At 47.2% G+C, this 16,463-nt stretch overlaps 2 protein-coding genes across 15 annotated transcripts in view; both read right to left on the reverse strand.

Annotated features, from left to right (window-relative positions):
• Window positions 1–625: 625 nt before the first annotated feature.
• ISOC2 (isochorismatase domain containing 2) lies at window positions 626–10,346 on the reverse strand. Of its 3 annotated transcripts, none has more exons than XM_080976387.1 (6): window positions 10,224–10,346; window positions 6,117–6,255; window positions 5,082–5,294; window positions 3,978–4,048; window positions 3,759–3,876; window positions 626–1,272 (listed from the first exon to the last, which is right to left on the reverse strand). In XM_080976387.1, exons 2-6 carry the CDS (start codon window positions 6,246–6,248, stop codon window positions 1,192–1,194), a joined length of 615 nt encoding a protein of 204 aa, XP_080832513.1. In that variant the 5' UTR covers window positions 6,249–6,255; window positions 10,224–10,346; the 3' UTR covers window positions 626–1,191. The 3 variants fall into 3 exon arrangements, with proteins under 3 accessions (XP_080832513.1, XP_080832511.1, XP_080832512.1); XM_080976385.1 differs by lacking the exon at window positions 10,224–10,346 and adding an exon at window positions 9,990–10,209; XM_080976386.1 differs by lacking the exon at window positions 10,224–10,346 and adding an exon at window positions 10,075–10,208.
• Window positions 10,347–11,680: 1,334 nt separating this feature from the next.
• LOC308460261 (uncharacterized protein) overlaps window positions 11,681–16,463 on the reverse strand; it is a 63,501-nt gene continuing 58,718 nt past the window's right edge. For all 12 annotated transcript variants that reach the window (XM_080976380.1, XM_080976381.1, XM_080976376.1 and 9 more), the window contains one exon: window positions 11,681–14,945. In XM_080976380.1, coding sequence (XP_080832506.1) covers window positions 14,759–14,945 — 187 coding nt within the window. In that variant the 3' untranslated portion in view covers window positions 11,681–14,758. The remainder of the gene's footprint in view (window positions 14,946–16,463) is intronic.

Here is a 16,463-nt window from a genome sequence, read left to right on the forward strand (position 1 = left end):
CCCCCAATAACGCACATGTGGCTTTTCCTACATTGGTGCCGCAGAGTGTGGAGGGGTGGGAGGGAGAGGAAGCTACATTTTGTGGAATTGGCACTATCCAATGCAAAGCTACAAAGCCTAGGAGCCTTCTCTTTACTGCAGAGAGAGGCTGCTCTCATTGGTGTGTGGCTGCATTTAAAGCAACCATCAAAAGGCACAGCAACAGAGACTGATTTAAAAGTTGGCAACCCTCTTGAGGCCGACATACGTACCAGAGAGTATGTATAAGAGGACTCTAAAAAGTCAGAACTTGGCAAGCATTACTGAATCATCAGGATCTGTCCTTGAACATAACCAAATATCTACCCTCATAATTGTGGGCAGAACAAGAAATTATGTAAGTAGCACTAGGTGTGTTGTGGGCGAGGGTATCTTCAGATCAAGGTGCTTCCCCTTCCCCAAACCCAGCTCCTCATCTTTCTGCTTTAAATATCTCCCTTGTCTCTCTCACCAACCTCTCAACATTCTTAAACAAATTTCCCAAAGCTGCAACAAAATGCATAGAAGGAAAAACAATTTCAAATTCTGCAGATGCAGATGCACCTTCAGGAACCTGACCAATAAGGAAATGCGCAAATCAGATTAATATGTGCAAAAATAAATGAACATCATTTATTCTAACTGCAGATTATGGTTGCGGGGGGGGGGGGATCTGGCATTTTTACAAGTGCAGAATTCAAAATCCTCCTCATGTACCTTGAATGCCACACAAAATGTGCCTATCTGTGAGAAGATGCCACAAATCTTTTGGTGCAGTCTCTTCAGAATTGTAGCTCTGTGAGGGGACATGGGGGCGTCTCCTAACAATGCTCAGCACAGGATTCCTTCGGGGAAGCCGTGGTTGTCTAAAGTGGTATGATACTGCTTTAAATGTGTAGTGCAGATGGGTCCTAAATTTGAACCTGGGCCCGTGCCCCCTAACTTGTGCACAAAAATAGAAACACTTCCATCCCACTGAATAATCACGAGAAAGCTGTAAATTGGGAATTAGGGTATCAGTTTTCCAGGATAGGCTACAACCCCCTAATTTCCTGTATAAAAATTATATTTGCACATCTTGATTCCACTTCTCCTACCCAGTGTGTGGCAATGGCAGACCTAAGCAGTTGGAGATGCTTTACGGCAAGGAGGAGGATCAATGGAGCAGCTGGCTTAGCTGAAAAGGGGGCCTGGTTCTTTCAGGAGGGGGAGAAGGCCGCTGTCTGGGGCAGGGTCCTTAATCAACTTCTGGATCTGAAAAGAGAGAGAAGGAGATGCAGACGTGAAATCTTCCAGGGGCTACCAACTATGCTTTCTTTCAGAACCTTCTTCCGAGGCAGCTACCCCACCCCCCGGCCCCACAAATCTGGTTGCCTTTCAGAAGCTGTGACTCCAACTCCTATAAACCCCAGTTGGCATGGACACTGGTCAAGGATGATGGGAGTTGTAGTCCAACAATATCCGGCAAGCTCCAGATTAGAGAAGGCCCTAAGAAGAAAGAAAACAAGGAAATACAGCAGAAGCAATACATGCTCACCCTTCCTAAATAAGACAGGCCTTGGCTGCCTATCTTCTCCATGTCCTCATGGCCTGGCAAGCTGCTGCCCCAGGATTGGGTCTTACTCACAAAATCAGGGCTTGCCTGTTTGTTTCACATCTTGTTGGCACAAGCACTGGGGTGGCCCACTAAGGCGGAACCCGTGGTCCTCCAAAACTTGTTGGGTTCCAGCTCCTATCATCCTTGACCGATGGGAGCCGGGCTGGTGTAGAGGTTAGAATGTCTGATGATGACCTGGAAGACCAGGGTTCAAATCCTCCCTCTGCCATGTAGCTCACTGGGTGACCTTGGGCAATCTCTGCCTCGCAAGCAGAAGATCTCAGGCTCAATCCCAACAGGCATCTCCAGGTAGGGCTGGCAGTAACCCCTGCCTGAAACCCCGGAGCGCTGCTGCCAGCCAGTGTGGACGATATGGAGTTAGATGGACCAATGGTTTGACTCGGTATAAGGCAGCTTCTTACGCTCCTCGCAGGTTTCTTGGTGGGGATTAAATGAGATGGGGGGGGGGGGAGAATCATGTGCACCCCCTTGGATAAAAAGTAGGATATAAATGCAATAAACTAAATGTTCATGTTGGCTGGAGAGGATGGGACGCTGTGTCCTGGCAATATCTGGAAGACGACAGGCTCCTCTCTGCCTGCCTCCCTGCCTGCTTACTTTGTCTATCCATTATTTCCTCCCTGCATGGTTGAAATTGTAATGGTAAGCTCCTAAGTCAGGGAACCGTCCCCTTTCCCCTTGAAAACGATGATTACAGCAATTCATTACTATTAAAATTACTTATTAAAGTCGTACCTTGGTTGTCAAAAGGAATAAATAATAAACATTATTTATTGTTACTATCCTGAAATAACTCCTTCCTATATGCATGAGAAAAGCCTTGCAGAATATCTTGGGTCATCCATAGGCCACCTCTCTGGGACTGTGAACTCTGCCTCCCCTAAGGAAGCAACGCTTGTTCTTTCGAAAAGAAGCCTTGTGATTTATTGTGACATAAGCTTTCATGGTCTGGGGCCAAGCCATCATCAGATGCATGAAGTGTTATCTTCTTTTGATTGCCGTTTCATTTATATTTCTCACGCAAGTCTGAATATTGAGGTGGGGGGGGCAGGGAGGAACGGTGAGCAAATGGGCCAAAAGGCTACAGCTGCAGAAGATAGCATCAGTGACATTTCTATGCAAAAAGCACAGAAATCACTTGCAACAGCAGTAACTGGCAATAATATTCCTAGCTTTGCTGTGCTGATTTCGCCACCTGCGCTGGGGAAAGAGAACCCTGGTCTCGACTAAGCCTTAAATGTATCAAATCAAACTTTCTGCTAATTCTGGAGCAGGAATTGTTCCTAGTTCTGCTCTCGCTCTTGGGATTCACTTATTTAGGAAAGGGATAAGGAGCAGATGTAGGAAAGGAGGAGGCGGCAAGAGCCCCATATCTTGTCAGGGGCCCTATGTTTTTTCCAAACACTCTGCAGTTTCTCAGTAAGTTAACCAATCAGAGTTTGGCAGGAGATGTGAGGGATTATTCAAAGCGATTGTCCTCTTTGGATTAGGGGAGACAGAATTGCTATTCCTGTGTTTTCAACCCATCTCCTCCAAAGGGAAGGAATTCTAGACTTCTTCCAAACTGCACAGGTAACCATTGGGAGTCATTTATACATCACTGGGAGTTTGTGGGAGACCTCTTTGGTGGAGATAAACACGCTCTCTAATTGCAAACTCAACTGGCAAGGGCTGAAAGGCTTTGTAAGCAGAGATATGAACGAGTCTTTTGCCTGCACACGCAGACCCTTCAATTCTCCTGTTGGGTGAGCTGACAAACCAGGAACTCTTTCATTAACTACAACTTCCCATTTTGTCCAAAGTGGGGGAAACTATGGTAAATACCTTTGGCACAAACCAGGATATTAAACCATGCCTTGAGGCTCACTTAGCATCCTGGGCTGGCTCAGAAACTGTTAAACCAGAGTTTCCTCATTCAGATGTCACAGGAAACTATATCTAACTGGAAAAGTTCCTGATTTGTTCGCTCCCACAACAAAGGGAGGCACGAAGAAGTATGTCTGCAAACATACGAGTCTTGTTCCTATTCCAGCTTACTGAGCATAAGTATGATAATTCAAACAAGCCCATATAGTAGAGGAGGGTGGCAGGCTGAGGGGTGCAAAGGAGGCTGGGAAATTACCTCTTGGAAACAGGGGTGTGCGGCATCTCTGACCAGTTGCAGAATGAGCCCTTCGCTGGTGGTGAGGAAGGCACTGCTCTGGCGTAACCTGGACAAAGCCACAATCCTGTCCAGCTGACTGGAATCCAGAGGGGGAAAAGAAGACCACATAAATAAGTATACAAGGGGGGAGGAAAAGAGCCCTTTCCTGCCGCCCACTGGGACCATCCCACCAGTCACCTGCGGGAAGAGCAGGCATCCACCACTACGTGAACATCCAGGCCTCGTTCCAGGATGTCCAACGCTGTGCTCTGTACCCAAAGAGAAAAGACACATCAAACTCGGGTCAACCGCATGCCTCATTTCCACCCATCCAATTTTCTTTTTCAGATTTCTTTTATTTCAAGGTTCAAAGTCACGTTTCATCACTCAACAGTTAAAATCCTTGTTCTCTCATACTAACAACTTCCTGCTCACCCCCACCCTCAATGCTTATGATCACGATTGCATACAATCGCATCTTAAAATTCCACCATATCCGCTTTCATCCCCTTTAACAGGTTTCTTAATATATTCTGCTATTTTTTTCTTTAAACTTCAAACCCTGCTCTGGACTTGGTGTATGAAAAATAATAATTTTTTAAAAATAGTCTAGAAAAAGTTTCCAGCCTTCCTTAAAAGATTCTAGATTTGTGTCCCTTATCAGAAACCACTCATCCATTATTGGTGGTGACCTTATTCATGTGTCACCCAGCTCTGAGGCTCCTCCTTAGACCAGGGATAGTCAATGCAGTGCCCTCCCGATGTTTTTTTTAAGGCTCCAACTCACACCAGCCCCAGTCAGCATGGCCAATGGTCAGGGATGAAGGGAGCTGTGTCCCAGCACCACAGTTGTCCCTGTTGTCCCTGGTTTGTGTCTCTGTGGACACCCCTGGCTTCTACACGGCTTGGCATCCTAGCCGAGAAGGATGTTTCCCCTCCAGTTAGGAGCAAGGGAAATGCAACTGCCTTAATTCCTTCCTTCCCTTTCAACTGGAAGGGGGGGGGGGATACCAAGCGCTTTTTTCCTGGACTCCTAAGGATTTGAAAATATTTAATAAGGACTGAAAGGGAGGAGGGAAACGGTGGCACCATCTGTACGAGGAGAAGAGAACCCTGGTCTCCATCGATCCCTAAACAAACAGAATCAAACCTGCTGATAAATGGTCTGCCAGGCCTCTCTTCACTATTGGGGTCCTGGCACCGCTCAAACACACAGGCCCATCTATCCCGAGGTCAGATCTTGTGCCCTGTCAATCAGTAACATCTGTATCCCTGCGAGGAAGAAGACCTTCAGCCTCATACCATGATGCAGGCCTGTGTCTCGATCCCACACAAAAGCACAGATTTCAGGTCGGGCACAGCAGCCATCTCCTTCTCCACCTCTGGGGTAACCATGCTGAAGCAGGTCTTGGCATATTTCGGCAAGCCTTCAGCACCCAGCTCTGGCACCGTAGGGCCCAGGCCTTTGGGGTATTGTTCGGTCACCACCGTCCGGATTTCGAGAGCCTTGGCAACCTGCAGGGAGAGGCCATTGGAGGGTTAAAGCAGGACTCCTGGGTTCTCTGGGAAGGAAGTGAGCCTTCTCATGCGACAGTGTTAGTCGATATTAGGCTCCCCTCATGTGTCCATCTGTGTAACTGCAACTGGGTAGCTTAATAGTGCTTTTATGGGTGGCAAAGGCTGCAGCTTTGGAGGCCATATATATATTAAATATGTCAGTGGCAATGGTGCAAACATTTATTTTTCTTCTCCCTCACCGTGGTCTCTAATCAAACTGTGGCAAATGTTAAAGGTACTCGCTAAGCACCCAAACCAGCTCCTAACCAAGTTATCAACACTGCTGCAACCAATACAGAATAGGTTAGCTCAGTTGTTTAGAGCATAGTATCATAGAATCGTAGAGTTGTAAGGGATCCCAAGGGTCATCTAATCGAACCCCTTGCAATGCAGGAATCTTAGCATGCTGCTGCTAACACCAAGGTTGCAAGTTCGATCCCTGTATGGGCCATCTGTATATTCCTACATTTCAGGAGGGTTGAACTAGATGACTCTCAGAGTCCCTTCAAACTCTACAGTTCTTTGACTGTGGTGCAGTTCCTGTAGGCACCTATTGGAGAGTGCCAATTACAAGAAGAACACTCCTCCTTCCAGCATGGAGAGCCATTTCAGAACTAGTCTTAAGAGGCCAAAAACATTCTTCCTTTTAATCGATGTTAGCCAACCCTGCTAATTAATAGAATTAACCTCCCTTGCCTTCCCTTCCCTCCTCCCCTCCCTATCCACGTCCCTCACCTGTTTCTCATAGCCCAGCAAGCCTCTCCACTACACAACTTTTACCTTTAGCATCCGAGCTGCCACAGATACAATCTGAGGGAAGTAGCTGATATTCGGGCGAAATTTCTCTTGCATGTCACACAGGAAGAGGATGCTGGTTTTGGGGACCACTTTTCCAAGTCGTATCACGGACATTTTCAAGCTGAGAGACAGTAAAGGGGAAGAGCCTGGAAGTTACTTCTGGATGTTTTGATATAAATATTTGCTCGTGTTTTAGGACTTTACATTTTACTCTGGTACCCTTTAGAGATGGTCTCCCCACCCCCTTTTCCTTTTCGAAAGCAGGCTATGGGTCTAATAAGGTCAGAAAATGTGTTTTGAATTTGCATGCCACTGGGAAATGTTTGTTGCTTTAATCCCAAGCAAACTAATATACTGAATTTTGAGTGATCCTGCAGAGTAGAATGAAAAATGGCTAATATTAGACTGGAGCAGAAAAGGGGAAAACACAACAGCCGTCTCCAAATATGTGAAGGGCCAACATGTACAAAATAGAGCAGATGGAAGCTGCTTCCAGACAATTTGTTTATGGAGCATTCATCCAGGTTTCTTTGCAAGGAGGTTAGATGGTATTGGCTATTTATTCAGCATTTTGTCCAATGTGCTTGCAGTGAGGTTACGCAATGCTACATCAAGCAACTGTTATCCCACCCAGACCTTCCAAGTGTCCCTATTTTCCAGGGACAGTCCCAGATTTACAGAAACTGTCCCAGTTTCTGATTTGATCCCGGAATGTCCCGCTTTCCCTTAGGAAGTCCTTATTTTCATCGGAGAAATGTCAGAGGGTAGGGAGTTATGTGACACCCCCCCAAGAGAAACAACCTTTAGAAGACGTCTGAAGGCAGCCCTGTGTAGGGAAGTTTTTTAATGCTTAATGTTTGATTATGTTTTTATATATGTTGGAAGCTGCCCAGAGTGGCTGGGGCAACCTAGTCAGATGGGCAGTGTATAATAACATGATGATGATGGCGATGATGATGATGATGGAGTAAGATGTCCCTATTTTCAGTGGAGAAATGTTGGAAGGTGTGTTATCCTACATTTTCCAGTGCATTTCTCCGTTGCTTTCCATGTCACAAAACAATCCCGTTTCAGTACTGGAAGTACACAAAGCATTGGGCAGATCCTTCCATCCCTAATCTACACACACACACACACACACACAAATCAAATCAATAATTATATTCTACCTCCACTGTCATCTGAACACCCATTGCTGGGAATCGAAAGCAGGGAGAATTGCTGTGCCCGGGTCTTTCTGGTGGGTTTCCCACTGTGGCAGCTGGCTGAATGCAAAGACAAAATTCCTACCCTTCCAAGTAGGGTAATTGGATGCAAAGGCTCTACCCTGCCCCGTTTTTTAGCACTTGTGTGGAAGAGGGAACGTTAGCAGATGTTCCTGCTTCAGAGAGAGAGAGAGAGAGAGGAAGAAAGGAGGAATGACGAATCTGAGAGAAAAAATGTGCTCATATGGCAGTTTTGAAAAACGTCCCTATTCTTCAAAATTATCGCATATGGTATTTTTTAAATGCTCAGTTAAGGTCTCCGTTTATCCACCTTTCATGGCATCTTCACAACAACCTGGTGACGTAGCTTAAAGCCTGAGAGAAAGTGGGTCACGGAAGGCCAGCCAAATCATCTCATAAATTAGCTATGTCCAAGTACTGCAATTTATGATTTCCGCCCCCCCCCATACGCAGAAGGAGGGAGGTGGGTGCCCTCTGCTGGCCAAGAAAGGATAACCCATATTGTATAAGCTTCGCCTCTTGCTCACACAGACAGGAAGCTGCCAAGGACCAGACATCAAAAGGAGGAAACCAAAGCTTTGCTCCAGCATATTTGCTGCTTGCTGAATGGCTCACTCCCTGCACAAAACAGAGACTGTGTCCCAGAATCCTTTGCAACATCAAACCTTGCCTTAGGTTGTGAAGAAGACACTGAGCACAGGAGCAGCCCTTGGGGTTCCCATAGACGGAAGATAAACCTTGGGTAACAATCCTTGATCCTATTATTTCTGCCTCAAACCCTAGCTAACTGCCACCTGTCACCTAAGTAGGCCAATGCATGTTCATCAATGTGAACGCTCCTCAGCAACAACCACCTCGTGCTTGTTCTACACCACAAATGCGGAGCCTGGGACACAGCTCCAGAAATTGCCGGACTTCAGGTCCCATCAGCCCCAGCCAGCATGGCAAACAGCCAAGAGTGATGGGAGTTGGAGTCCAGCAAACACCTGCAAAGCTACAGGCTTCCCGTTGCTGTTTTATATGATTCCAGGGCCCCTGATCTTGGCTAGCGGTTGCCCACTGTGAACTCTCTTCAGCCCCTGACTTGCTCCTTGAACCAGTAACAAAAACTCAAAAGGTTGCATTGAGGGCTCCAAGAGACCTCACCATGCAAATAACATTTGCTTATGGGAAACTGAGAATACAGAGTAACAGCCAATTTGCTAGTTATCTAGCATTGTATAAATTGGGCTGGCTGTTTTAAGGTATTGGTTTTGGGATTTTTTGGGGGGCTGGGGAATGTAATGTATTGCTTTTATTTCATAAGCTCCTTCAAACTTCAGAAAAACAGCATTTAAAGAAATAAATGCTATTGGGTTGTTGTTTTTATTTTTATTATGTATTTTGTGGTTTGATATCCTGATTTTATTCTGTGAACCGCCCTGAGACCCTGGGGTATAGGGTTGTATATAAATTCTAATAATAAAAATAAAAATAAACCATTTCAAATAAACATGATCCTCTTAGGCTAGTGCAAAAAGTAATTTATAGCATAACTTTGGGGGGTTAGGTGTAGTAGCTCAGCTTTTCCCCTTTTCTCTTTTTAAATCATCTCTAGTAGAAAAAAATTACCCTATGGGATATTTATTTATTTATTTTTATTTACCCCCCCCCTCCTAAAAATGAATCACTTCCTTTGACTTCTCTTAAGATAAAAAGATACAAGCAGAGGAAAAACATAAAAGAACCTGCTTCCCTAACTCCAGGTGGTGGTGACCTCTTTTAGGGAAGTCTCTAGGCTTCATAACAATAGGTTTCGAAGCAAAAGATGCAGGTTCTCATCGAAGTGATTTCTATAAGGTAAGCCAGCCTGGTTGCTCCTTCATTTCTGGGTATTTAGCCAACAAAACAAGTCAGAGCTGTGACTGACGAATTGTTTTGACACCAGGCAATAGGAATTTCCCGAGGTCCTGGAGGATGCATCTTACCTGTGGGTGGGCTCATCTGTGATCAGATACTCCCTGGAACTTATTTTCAGCACACCTTCATCTGTTCTACCAGTAAGCTATGGCTGCCCGCCAAGTTTTCCTCTTGTATCAGCTTCCCAATAAAATAAGACCCCCTTTTTTTGCCATTTTACTTCCAGGAACCCCTGCCATCTTGAGGAAGCATGCTTGACGTCTTGGGGTAAGACTTTTGCATTTGCATTACTTCCAGGGAGGCTCATCTGCTGCCAGTATTAATCTTTTAGGCATTAATCCAAGGCTGTTATGCTTTTCTCCTCACTTAGCTGAGGTTGTTCAGCCTTCAACTTTCATTGTGGTTTGGATTGCTGTTGTTTTATTGTTTGTTGATATGTTGTAAACTGGGGCCTTTTTTTTTAACTGGAGGGCAATATAGAAATGTTCTAAATAAAACAAAATTAGCATCTCGTTACACACTGTATAATAGCAACAAGTGTTAGTGAGTGGAGGAGTAGCTATTCCTAATCTGTTTTTAAACACGCATCCTTCTTTCAACACAGAAAGTGGGTCGGGGGGAGTCAAAAAGTGAGGTTTGGAGAGCAAGGCATCCAAATCTGCCCTTACACAAGTTTACTCCTTAGTAAACCTTGCTGACTTCAGTGGGACTTACTCCCAGATAAATGTACCTGGAATTTCAGCTGTAAGGGTTGGAAAGCGATATGGCAGCTCAGGCCGTTCACACAATCCCGTGCAAGGGTGAGAGATACAGACCCTCCTCAGTCTCCAGCCACCGATTCACACGAACGTTTACCACGCAGAAACATGGCGGCTGCGAACACGGGTCAGGCCCGTCCGGAGTCCCGAATCCATTAGCTCCCCTTTCCCAGGCGCCAACAAAACGCTTTCCCCCCCGGACTCACCTCCTCTGATCTCCAATTGCGACACTTCGAGGTGCCAGCCAATCAGAAGCGGGACCTGTAACCCTCGGAGCCCCGCCTATAGAACAGCTGCGAGCCAATGGCCTGGCGCGGGCTGAAGGGAAGTTTCGGCGTCCCCGAAGCCTTTCTTTCCCTTCCAGCCAATGGCGTCGCTCCCTCTCACGTTCCACGCGCGGCCAAAATGCAACTAGGCGTTCCAAAGTCCTGTATTTAGAGCTGCATTAAGAGCACGTGTGTCTCCTCCTTTGGGAACTGGCGAGAGTGTGTTTTGCTTTTTAAAAGGTGCTGGGGCTCGTGCGCCGGTACCTCAGTAACCCTCCCCCTTCCTGGGATCGACTGCAGTTATTCTGCATTCTCCCTGATGTTGCGGGACTCCCATCAGCACCAGGCAGCACAGCCAAATGGTTACGGATCGTGAGTTATGGGCCAACATTTGGCGGGCCAGAGATCCATGAGCGTAACCAGGATTTTTTTTTGGGAGGGGGAAGACTTGGTTGGGGGGGCAAGGCTTTTGTTGGGGAGGGCAGAACCGACGTGATTGGTCAGTTAGTGAAGTATTTCTATTGTTTTACTTGATCTAGCGGCACCCTCTTAAGAGCTACGCCCATGCACAGGTCTTTCATCTGGGTTACTGCGGGATTACGACTGAAACGGGACACCACTGTAAACAATAATGAGCTAGATGGGTCTGACTTATCCTGAGTCAGGTTCCTATGATGTTTGGTCAGAGAGAGCAGGGCATTTATTTTCTGGCTTGTCACTCAGTTTCACGAATTCTCCATTTAAAAAGAGAGCCAAAATCAACCCTAGCTGAAAGGGAGCAGGGAGCAACCATTAGATCTCCCAAAATTAATACAAACAGCAAATAGCTGCTGGTTGAGGATATACCCTGCAATGGTAGGGAGTGGGCTCGTTTGTGAAATAATTGGTCGCTGGGAAGGATGGAGATGGAGCCTGCAGGGGTCGAGTCCAGAGCAGGCCCACTGTTGTAGCCTGGCATGTTTTTGAAATGGCCAGGGGGGCAGAGACCAGCACAAAAGGGGGTTGGACTGGATGACCCCTTGGCCCATGGTCTCTGAGGCTCAGTTTTTGACACACATAGTTAAAAGGATCTAGTGATGTGAAATACTCTCCCAGCCCAAGTTCCCTGGAGAGATGCCAAAAGACTAGATAATCTGACCTGCTGTACAAAAACACTCCACAATTACCACTTCCCCACCCCTGCCGCCAGGCTTGGCTGTCTGGCAACCCAGACTCTGCAGGAATGGGCAGCTGACTGTATATGCACAGTTGAAAGTTACCCCCAGAAATACACAGCTCCAGAATTCCAGCCTTGCAGGCAAGATCTTTGACAACATGTAGCAGCATGGCATCAACGCGCGCCCCCCCCCAAACCAACAATTCATTAACAAAAACAAATAATATTTCACGCAGAAGACTGGTAATTCGAGATGAGCTTTTAATAGAAGACATACTTTTTCTTAAAAAGTATTCTTTTTTTTCTCTTTCTTTTTTTTTTAACAAAAAAAGGAGCAGGATAATTGCTATGGCCCTTTACATCAGGATAAGAAACTCCAAACAGATCCAAGTCAGCAATGGTAGGGTGGGGAGAAGGGGGGACAAAAAGATTAAAAATAATAATAATGCAAACCCCCTGGGTTTGAGAAAAAAACAAAATCAAGTCGCCTGGAATAAAATGCTTTTGTTAGAAACAAATAATAATAATAATAATACAGAATTAGAACAAATTAAGACAAGAAACCACCATGCAAAAAAATAATAATTATTCAAATATATATATATTTAGAAAGACAGACCCCACCCCACCCCCAGTGCCAGTTCCTGGAGCCTTAGGACCAGGCACAAGTGGATGTTTATATTTTGAGTCCAAGCTAGGATTTGCAAACCCTTCATTTTGAACTCCTTAACAAGGCAGGCATGGGGAACCTTTGCCCTCCCCTCCAGATGCTGCTTAAGTACAACTTCCAGGAATGATGGGAAACGTAGTATATCAACATCTGGAGGGTACTAAAGGTTCTCCACACGTCTTAGGTGCAGGAAGAAGCTGGATTATTATTTTTTGGTCTCACTCTGCCCACCTGCTGTTAGCTTATATAAGGTGCACAATGGATCTATTCCAAAGTAATGGATGTAAATTGTTGGCATCCATCTGCCTCAGGAGACAATGGAGGAGAACACCTTTGGGGGTGAAGACAATCTGCTGGAAGGTTATAGCGCCCAAATGTAAAACCCTTTGCATATACTTAAAAGTGCTTTATATTACTAAGCTTGAAACCCTACGGGCACTTGCCTGGGAGTAAGCCCCCTTGAACACAGTGGGCCTTGCTTCTGAGTAGACATGCATAGAACTGGGTTGCACATTCTCAACAAAAGACAGCTCATTGTCAGAGCCTTGCCCAACTGAATAAGGGGAGGAGCTCCTTTGTGCACCCTTGTTAAGGAATTAAAATCAGAAACCAAAGTGAGCAAAAAAAGAAAAGAGCCCCTGGATAATTAGGGACTCTTAGCTTGCCTGTTGCACCTTGAGATAAGGACTGCTTCACACGCTATCTGTATGTTCATACGTGGAAGCAGTTGAAACTCCCAGATTTGCAACCGTGGCAACCAACCCTCGTGCAGTTTTCAGGCATGGCTGTGTATGAACTGGCCCTGCATAGTGGTGATAAGCAGTGCCAAGACTTTGAGAGAGAAAAGCAAAGTTGTTGCTCCTAAAACAGGTGAAGGTGAGCAAGGATCAGAATTCATTGCAAGCAATGAAGCTGCTTGTGAACCCAGCCTCACAGACGCACCCAGTAGGTTTTGGGGAAGATGACCCGTCTCCCTCCAAATACCAAAAGCATATCCTGGTGTTTCAGCAAAAGAGGAACGAGGACAGTTTGGAAGCAGCTGCTTATTATTGTTAACACTTTCTTCGTTCTTTGTGCTAACCCACAGCTTCTGCACCAGAGTTCAAATCCCTTCAGTAAATCAATATGATTTCTGCATGTAGATGTAGGCATATTTTGCATTGTTAACTCAACTGCCTGCCTCAAGCTTCTGGGGTCTTTTTTTTTTTAGCAGAACTTGAATTCTGGTAAGGAGCCATACAGGAATAGGAAGAACGATCAGGTGCAAAAGCAAAAGCAGGCAAGTAGCTAAGAGGGCACAGATGCACCGCCTCTGAACGCCAGAGGTTTCTGCAGACGTTCATCTGGAAGTTTTTGAATGTATATCCACAGCTCACAAGGACCAGCAACTTGGCTTGTTCTTTTCCCCTCTATTGGATTGGAGGAAGACCAAAAAAAAAAAAAAAAAAAGGAATGCAGAGAGTCCCTAGAACTCAAATTCTGTGCACGGTACATAGCAGAATTCCACACACATGTGCAATCAGGCAAGATGAAACTGGCCAGCTTGTGGCCTGTCATTGCTATTGAATCTACAGGGTTTGCAAATCCTGGCTTCCTCACGCAACCCACCACCACAGCAGGTTTAGGGATGGTGGCAAGAGAAGAGGAGGAGATCAAAGTGCTCTTGGCTGCTGACAACGATATGCAGAAAGGGCGAGATCCAAATCCCAGTCCAAAAAAACGAGAGAAGGCAGGCTGAGATGAATGGTTTCCAGTTCATTCCGCATCTTCCTCTGCCCACAGTCTGGGCAGGTGTGAAAGGCAGGTGGGAGGTCCAGAGAGTAACTCCAGCAGGCTAAGGTGTGCTGGAGGGAAGCCGCCTTCCAGAGATGATAAAAAAAATCTCCACATGTATCCTTCAGGTGAAGGCATCCCAAGGACTCACTCCTCCAGCTCCCCCATCACCCCCCTGGGAAGAAGGGGAACAGGAAGGCAAGGAGATGAGATGGAGTGGCTGGAACCAAAGGGAGCAGAAGGCCCCCACACCCGACACAGCTGCCCCTCAGCGCTGAGAGCAAAGGGTCTCCCTGCGAGAAAGCATCTGTCTCCATCCGGGGCTTGGGTGCATTTGGGTGCCAGGCAAGGGGATCGATCGCTGCATGAACCCCGAGAAGCAGGGCTGCATAGAGCCATCCCTTTCCCACCCCAGTCTGTGTACATTTGCCACTTTGATGCCCGAACTTTGATATGTATATTTTTCCTTAGTAGTGGGCAAGGAGTTCTTTATATATATATCTGTACTGGAGCTGGGAGGAGAGAAGAGAAAGATGGGTTTTGGATGGGGGAGGGAGAGAAGGTGCCGGAGAAGCAATGGCTATTTGAGAGTTGGATTTTCCTTTTTCTTTTTAAAGGGATATAGTTAAAATCCTGACCCCTAAACCTCCCTCCTCCCAGATTTCCCACCCCTCAGGGGTGGTTGATATTAAAGTGCAGCCTGATAGGAGAGCTGGGAGACCCTTGAAAGAGAAGCCGGAGGGTGGGGGCAAGTGTTGGGAGGGGGTTCCTTTTTTTTTGTAGACATGTCAGACAGTGTAGCAAGGTTGGGGTTCCTACTCCCCGCCCCTGGTCTTGCGATCCACCCCCCACCCTCTGGGGTCTGACATCCCTGCCTCATTCAGTCTGGGCTGGCTCCGCAGGGGGGGCCGGCTGCTGCCCCTGAGAGGGCGTCAGGGGCGTAGGAGGCTGGTGGTTTGCAGACGGAGAGTCGCTCTCCGGGTCTTCGGTCTCCTCGTCTGAGACGCCGTCGAGGCGGAACACCTGCCGCACAGTTCGGGTGGTGAAGCTCAGGGGGGTGCGCCTGCAATGAAGAGGGAAAACGGAATCTGTATTGGCACCGCAGCGGACATTTGAGTATCAACTCCCACCCCACAAAAGCTAGCCATGCTCCCAGGTACTCGACTCCCTAAGCTGGGATTGGCAAATGCCCCTAGCGCAGGCATTGGGAGGTGTTATTGGGCTGCCAAGCACCACCAGGCCCAGCCGGCATGGCCAATAGTCAGGGATGATGGGAGCTGCAGCCCAAACAACATCAGGAGGGCCACTGCCCCCTATTCCTGTTCTGGCGCAACTCAAGCGTCTCCCTCCAGCAAACATTTCTACAGCCACACTGCACAGTGGCCTTCCAGCAACCGGAAGCCTCTTCTGACCCTTGTTTATTTTGCTGGAGCCTGCAGAAGTGGCAAGCTGCTTGCCTAGTGCACTCACTCCCGCTGCCGCCCCGATTGCCCCGCTGAAATCTGTGCCAAAGCTGCCTCTCAGAACGGTCCATGCTGGGCTTGCACCACAGAGATGCAAGGGACAGGGCATCCGTTTCACCACTGCCCGCATCCCCCCCAGAGCATCCTTGCTAAGAAACTGTGGTACTTCCCTTTTGGGCAAGCGCAACTGTGCTTTGCATTCTGCCAAGAGGCTTTCTGAATTATATACTGGCATCAGCCTCCCCTGCTAAATGCCGCCCGGGACATCACTGCAAGGGCAACCCTAAGTTCCCGCCTTCTCCAAACCATCTGTGGCATTTCTAAATGGACCGTCTAATTCTGGATTCTCCCCCTCCACTTTCGTTTTGCCTCTTTCAGTTTGGAAATAATGTGGATGATGGTACAATTGCCAAGAGAGAAGCAGCTACTGCTTGGGGAGAAAGCGCCCACAGGGTCTGCTCTCTCTCACCTACATCACACTGGGTAGCTGGAATCTCTTTGGATAGAAAAAGTGAGCCTACTGAGGATAGAACAAGCACACCTTGTCTACAGAGAAGAGAGAAGCACCAGCTTTACTGGGGGCTTTTTCCTGTCCCCTCTTCCTGGGACGGGGGCAGCTGGAAGCTCACGTCCATAGCAAGCGCCTTCACAGTAGAAGCACTCCCCTGCCCACACCCGCTCCAGCTAAAAGCGCTCCCTTAACTGAGAGTCAACAGTTGCCAGGGATGTCAGCAAGCACTCCTGCTCTCCTCTCTGTAGCAGCCATCAGGGCAGAAACAGGCATGGCAGGACGAGATCCAGGGTCAGATCTCCCAACAATTAAAGAGCTGGTGCTCAGCTCTCTCCACCCCCCACCCCCCGCTCACAACATGCTATTAAGTATTGCTGGAGGGATGGGCAAAAAGGCAGTTACGGCCACATCACACACAAAAATCACAGTGTAGTGGTCAGAATGTCAAGAATAGGGTGCACACTGCACATTTAAAGCACATTGCTCCCCCACAACGAATCCTGGGAACTCTAGTTTGCTCTCAGACGAGCTACAATTCCCAGCAGTCCTTTTAAAAAAAACCCTACAGTTCCCAGGATTCTTTGGAGGGGGGGAGTCACGTGGTGTG

Source organism: Podarcis pityusensis (assembly GCF_964106645.2).
Source record: "Podarcis pityusensis genome assembly, chromosome: 13".
NCBI classification, from domain to species: Eukaryota; Metazoa; Chordata; class Lepidosauria; order Squamata; family Lacertidae; genus Podarcis; species Podarcis pityusensis.

Bases quoted from the DNA above. Each gene is read 5' to 3' on its own strand.
- ISOC2 (XM_080976387.1), bottom strand. From the start codon at position 6,248: ATGTCCGTGATACGACTTGGAAAAGTGGTCCCCAAAACCAGCATCCTC. The intron at 4,049-5,081 runs GTATGAGGCTGA...CTTTGGGTACAG, and splicing joins AGACACAGGCCTGCATCATG to AGCACAGCGTTGGACATCCT. The intron at 1,273-3,758 runs GTAATTTCCCAG...CTCTCTTTTCAG, and splicing joins CACACCCCTGTTTCCAAGAG to ATCCAGAAGTTGATTAAGGA.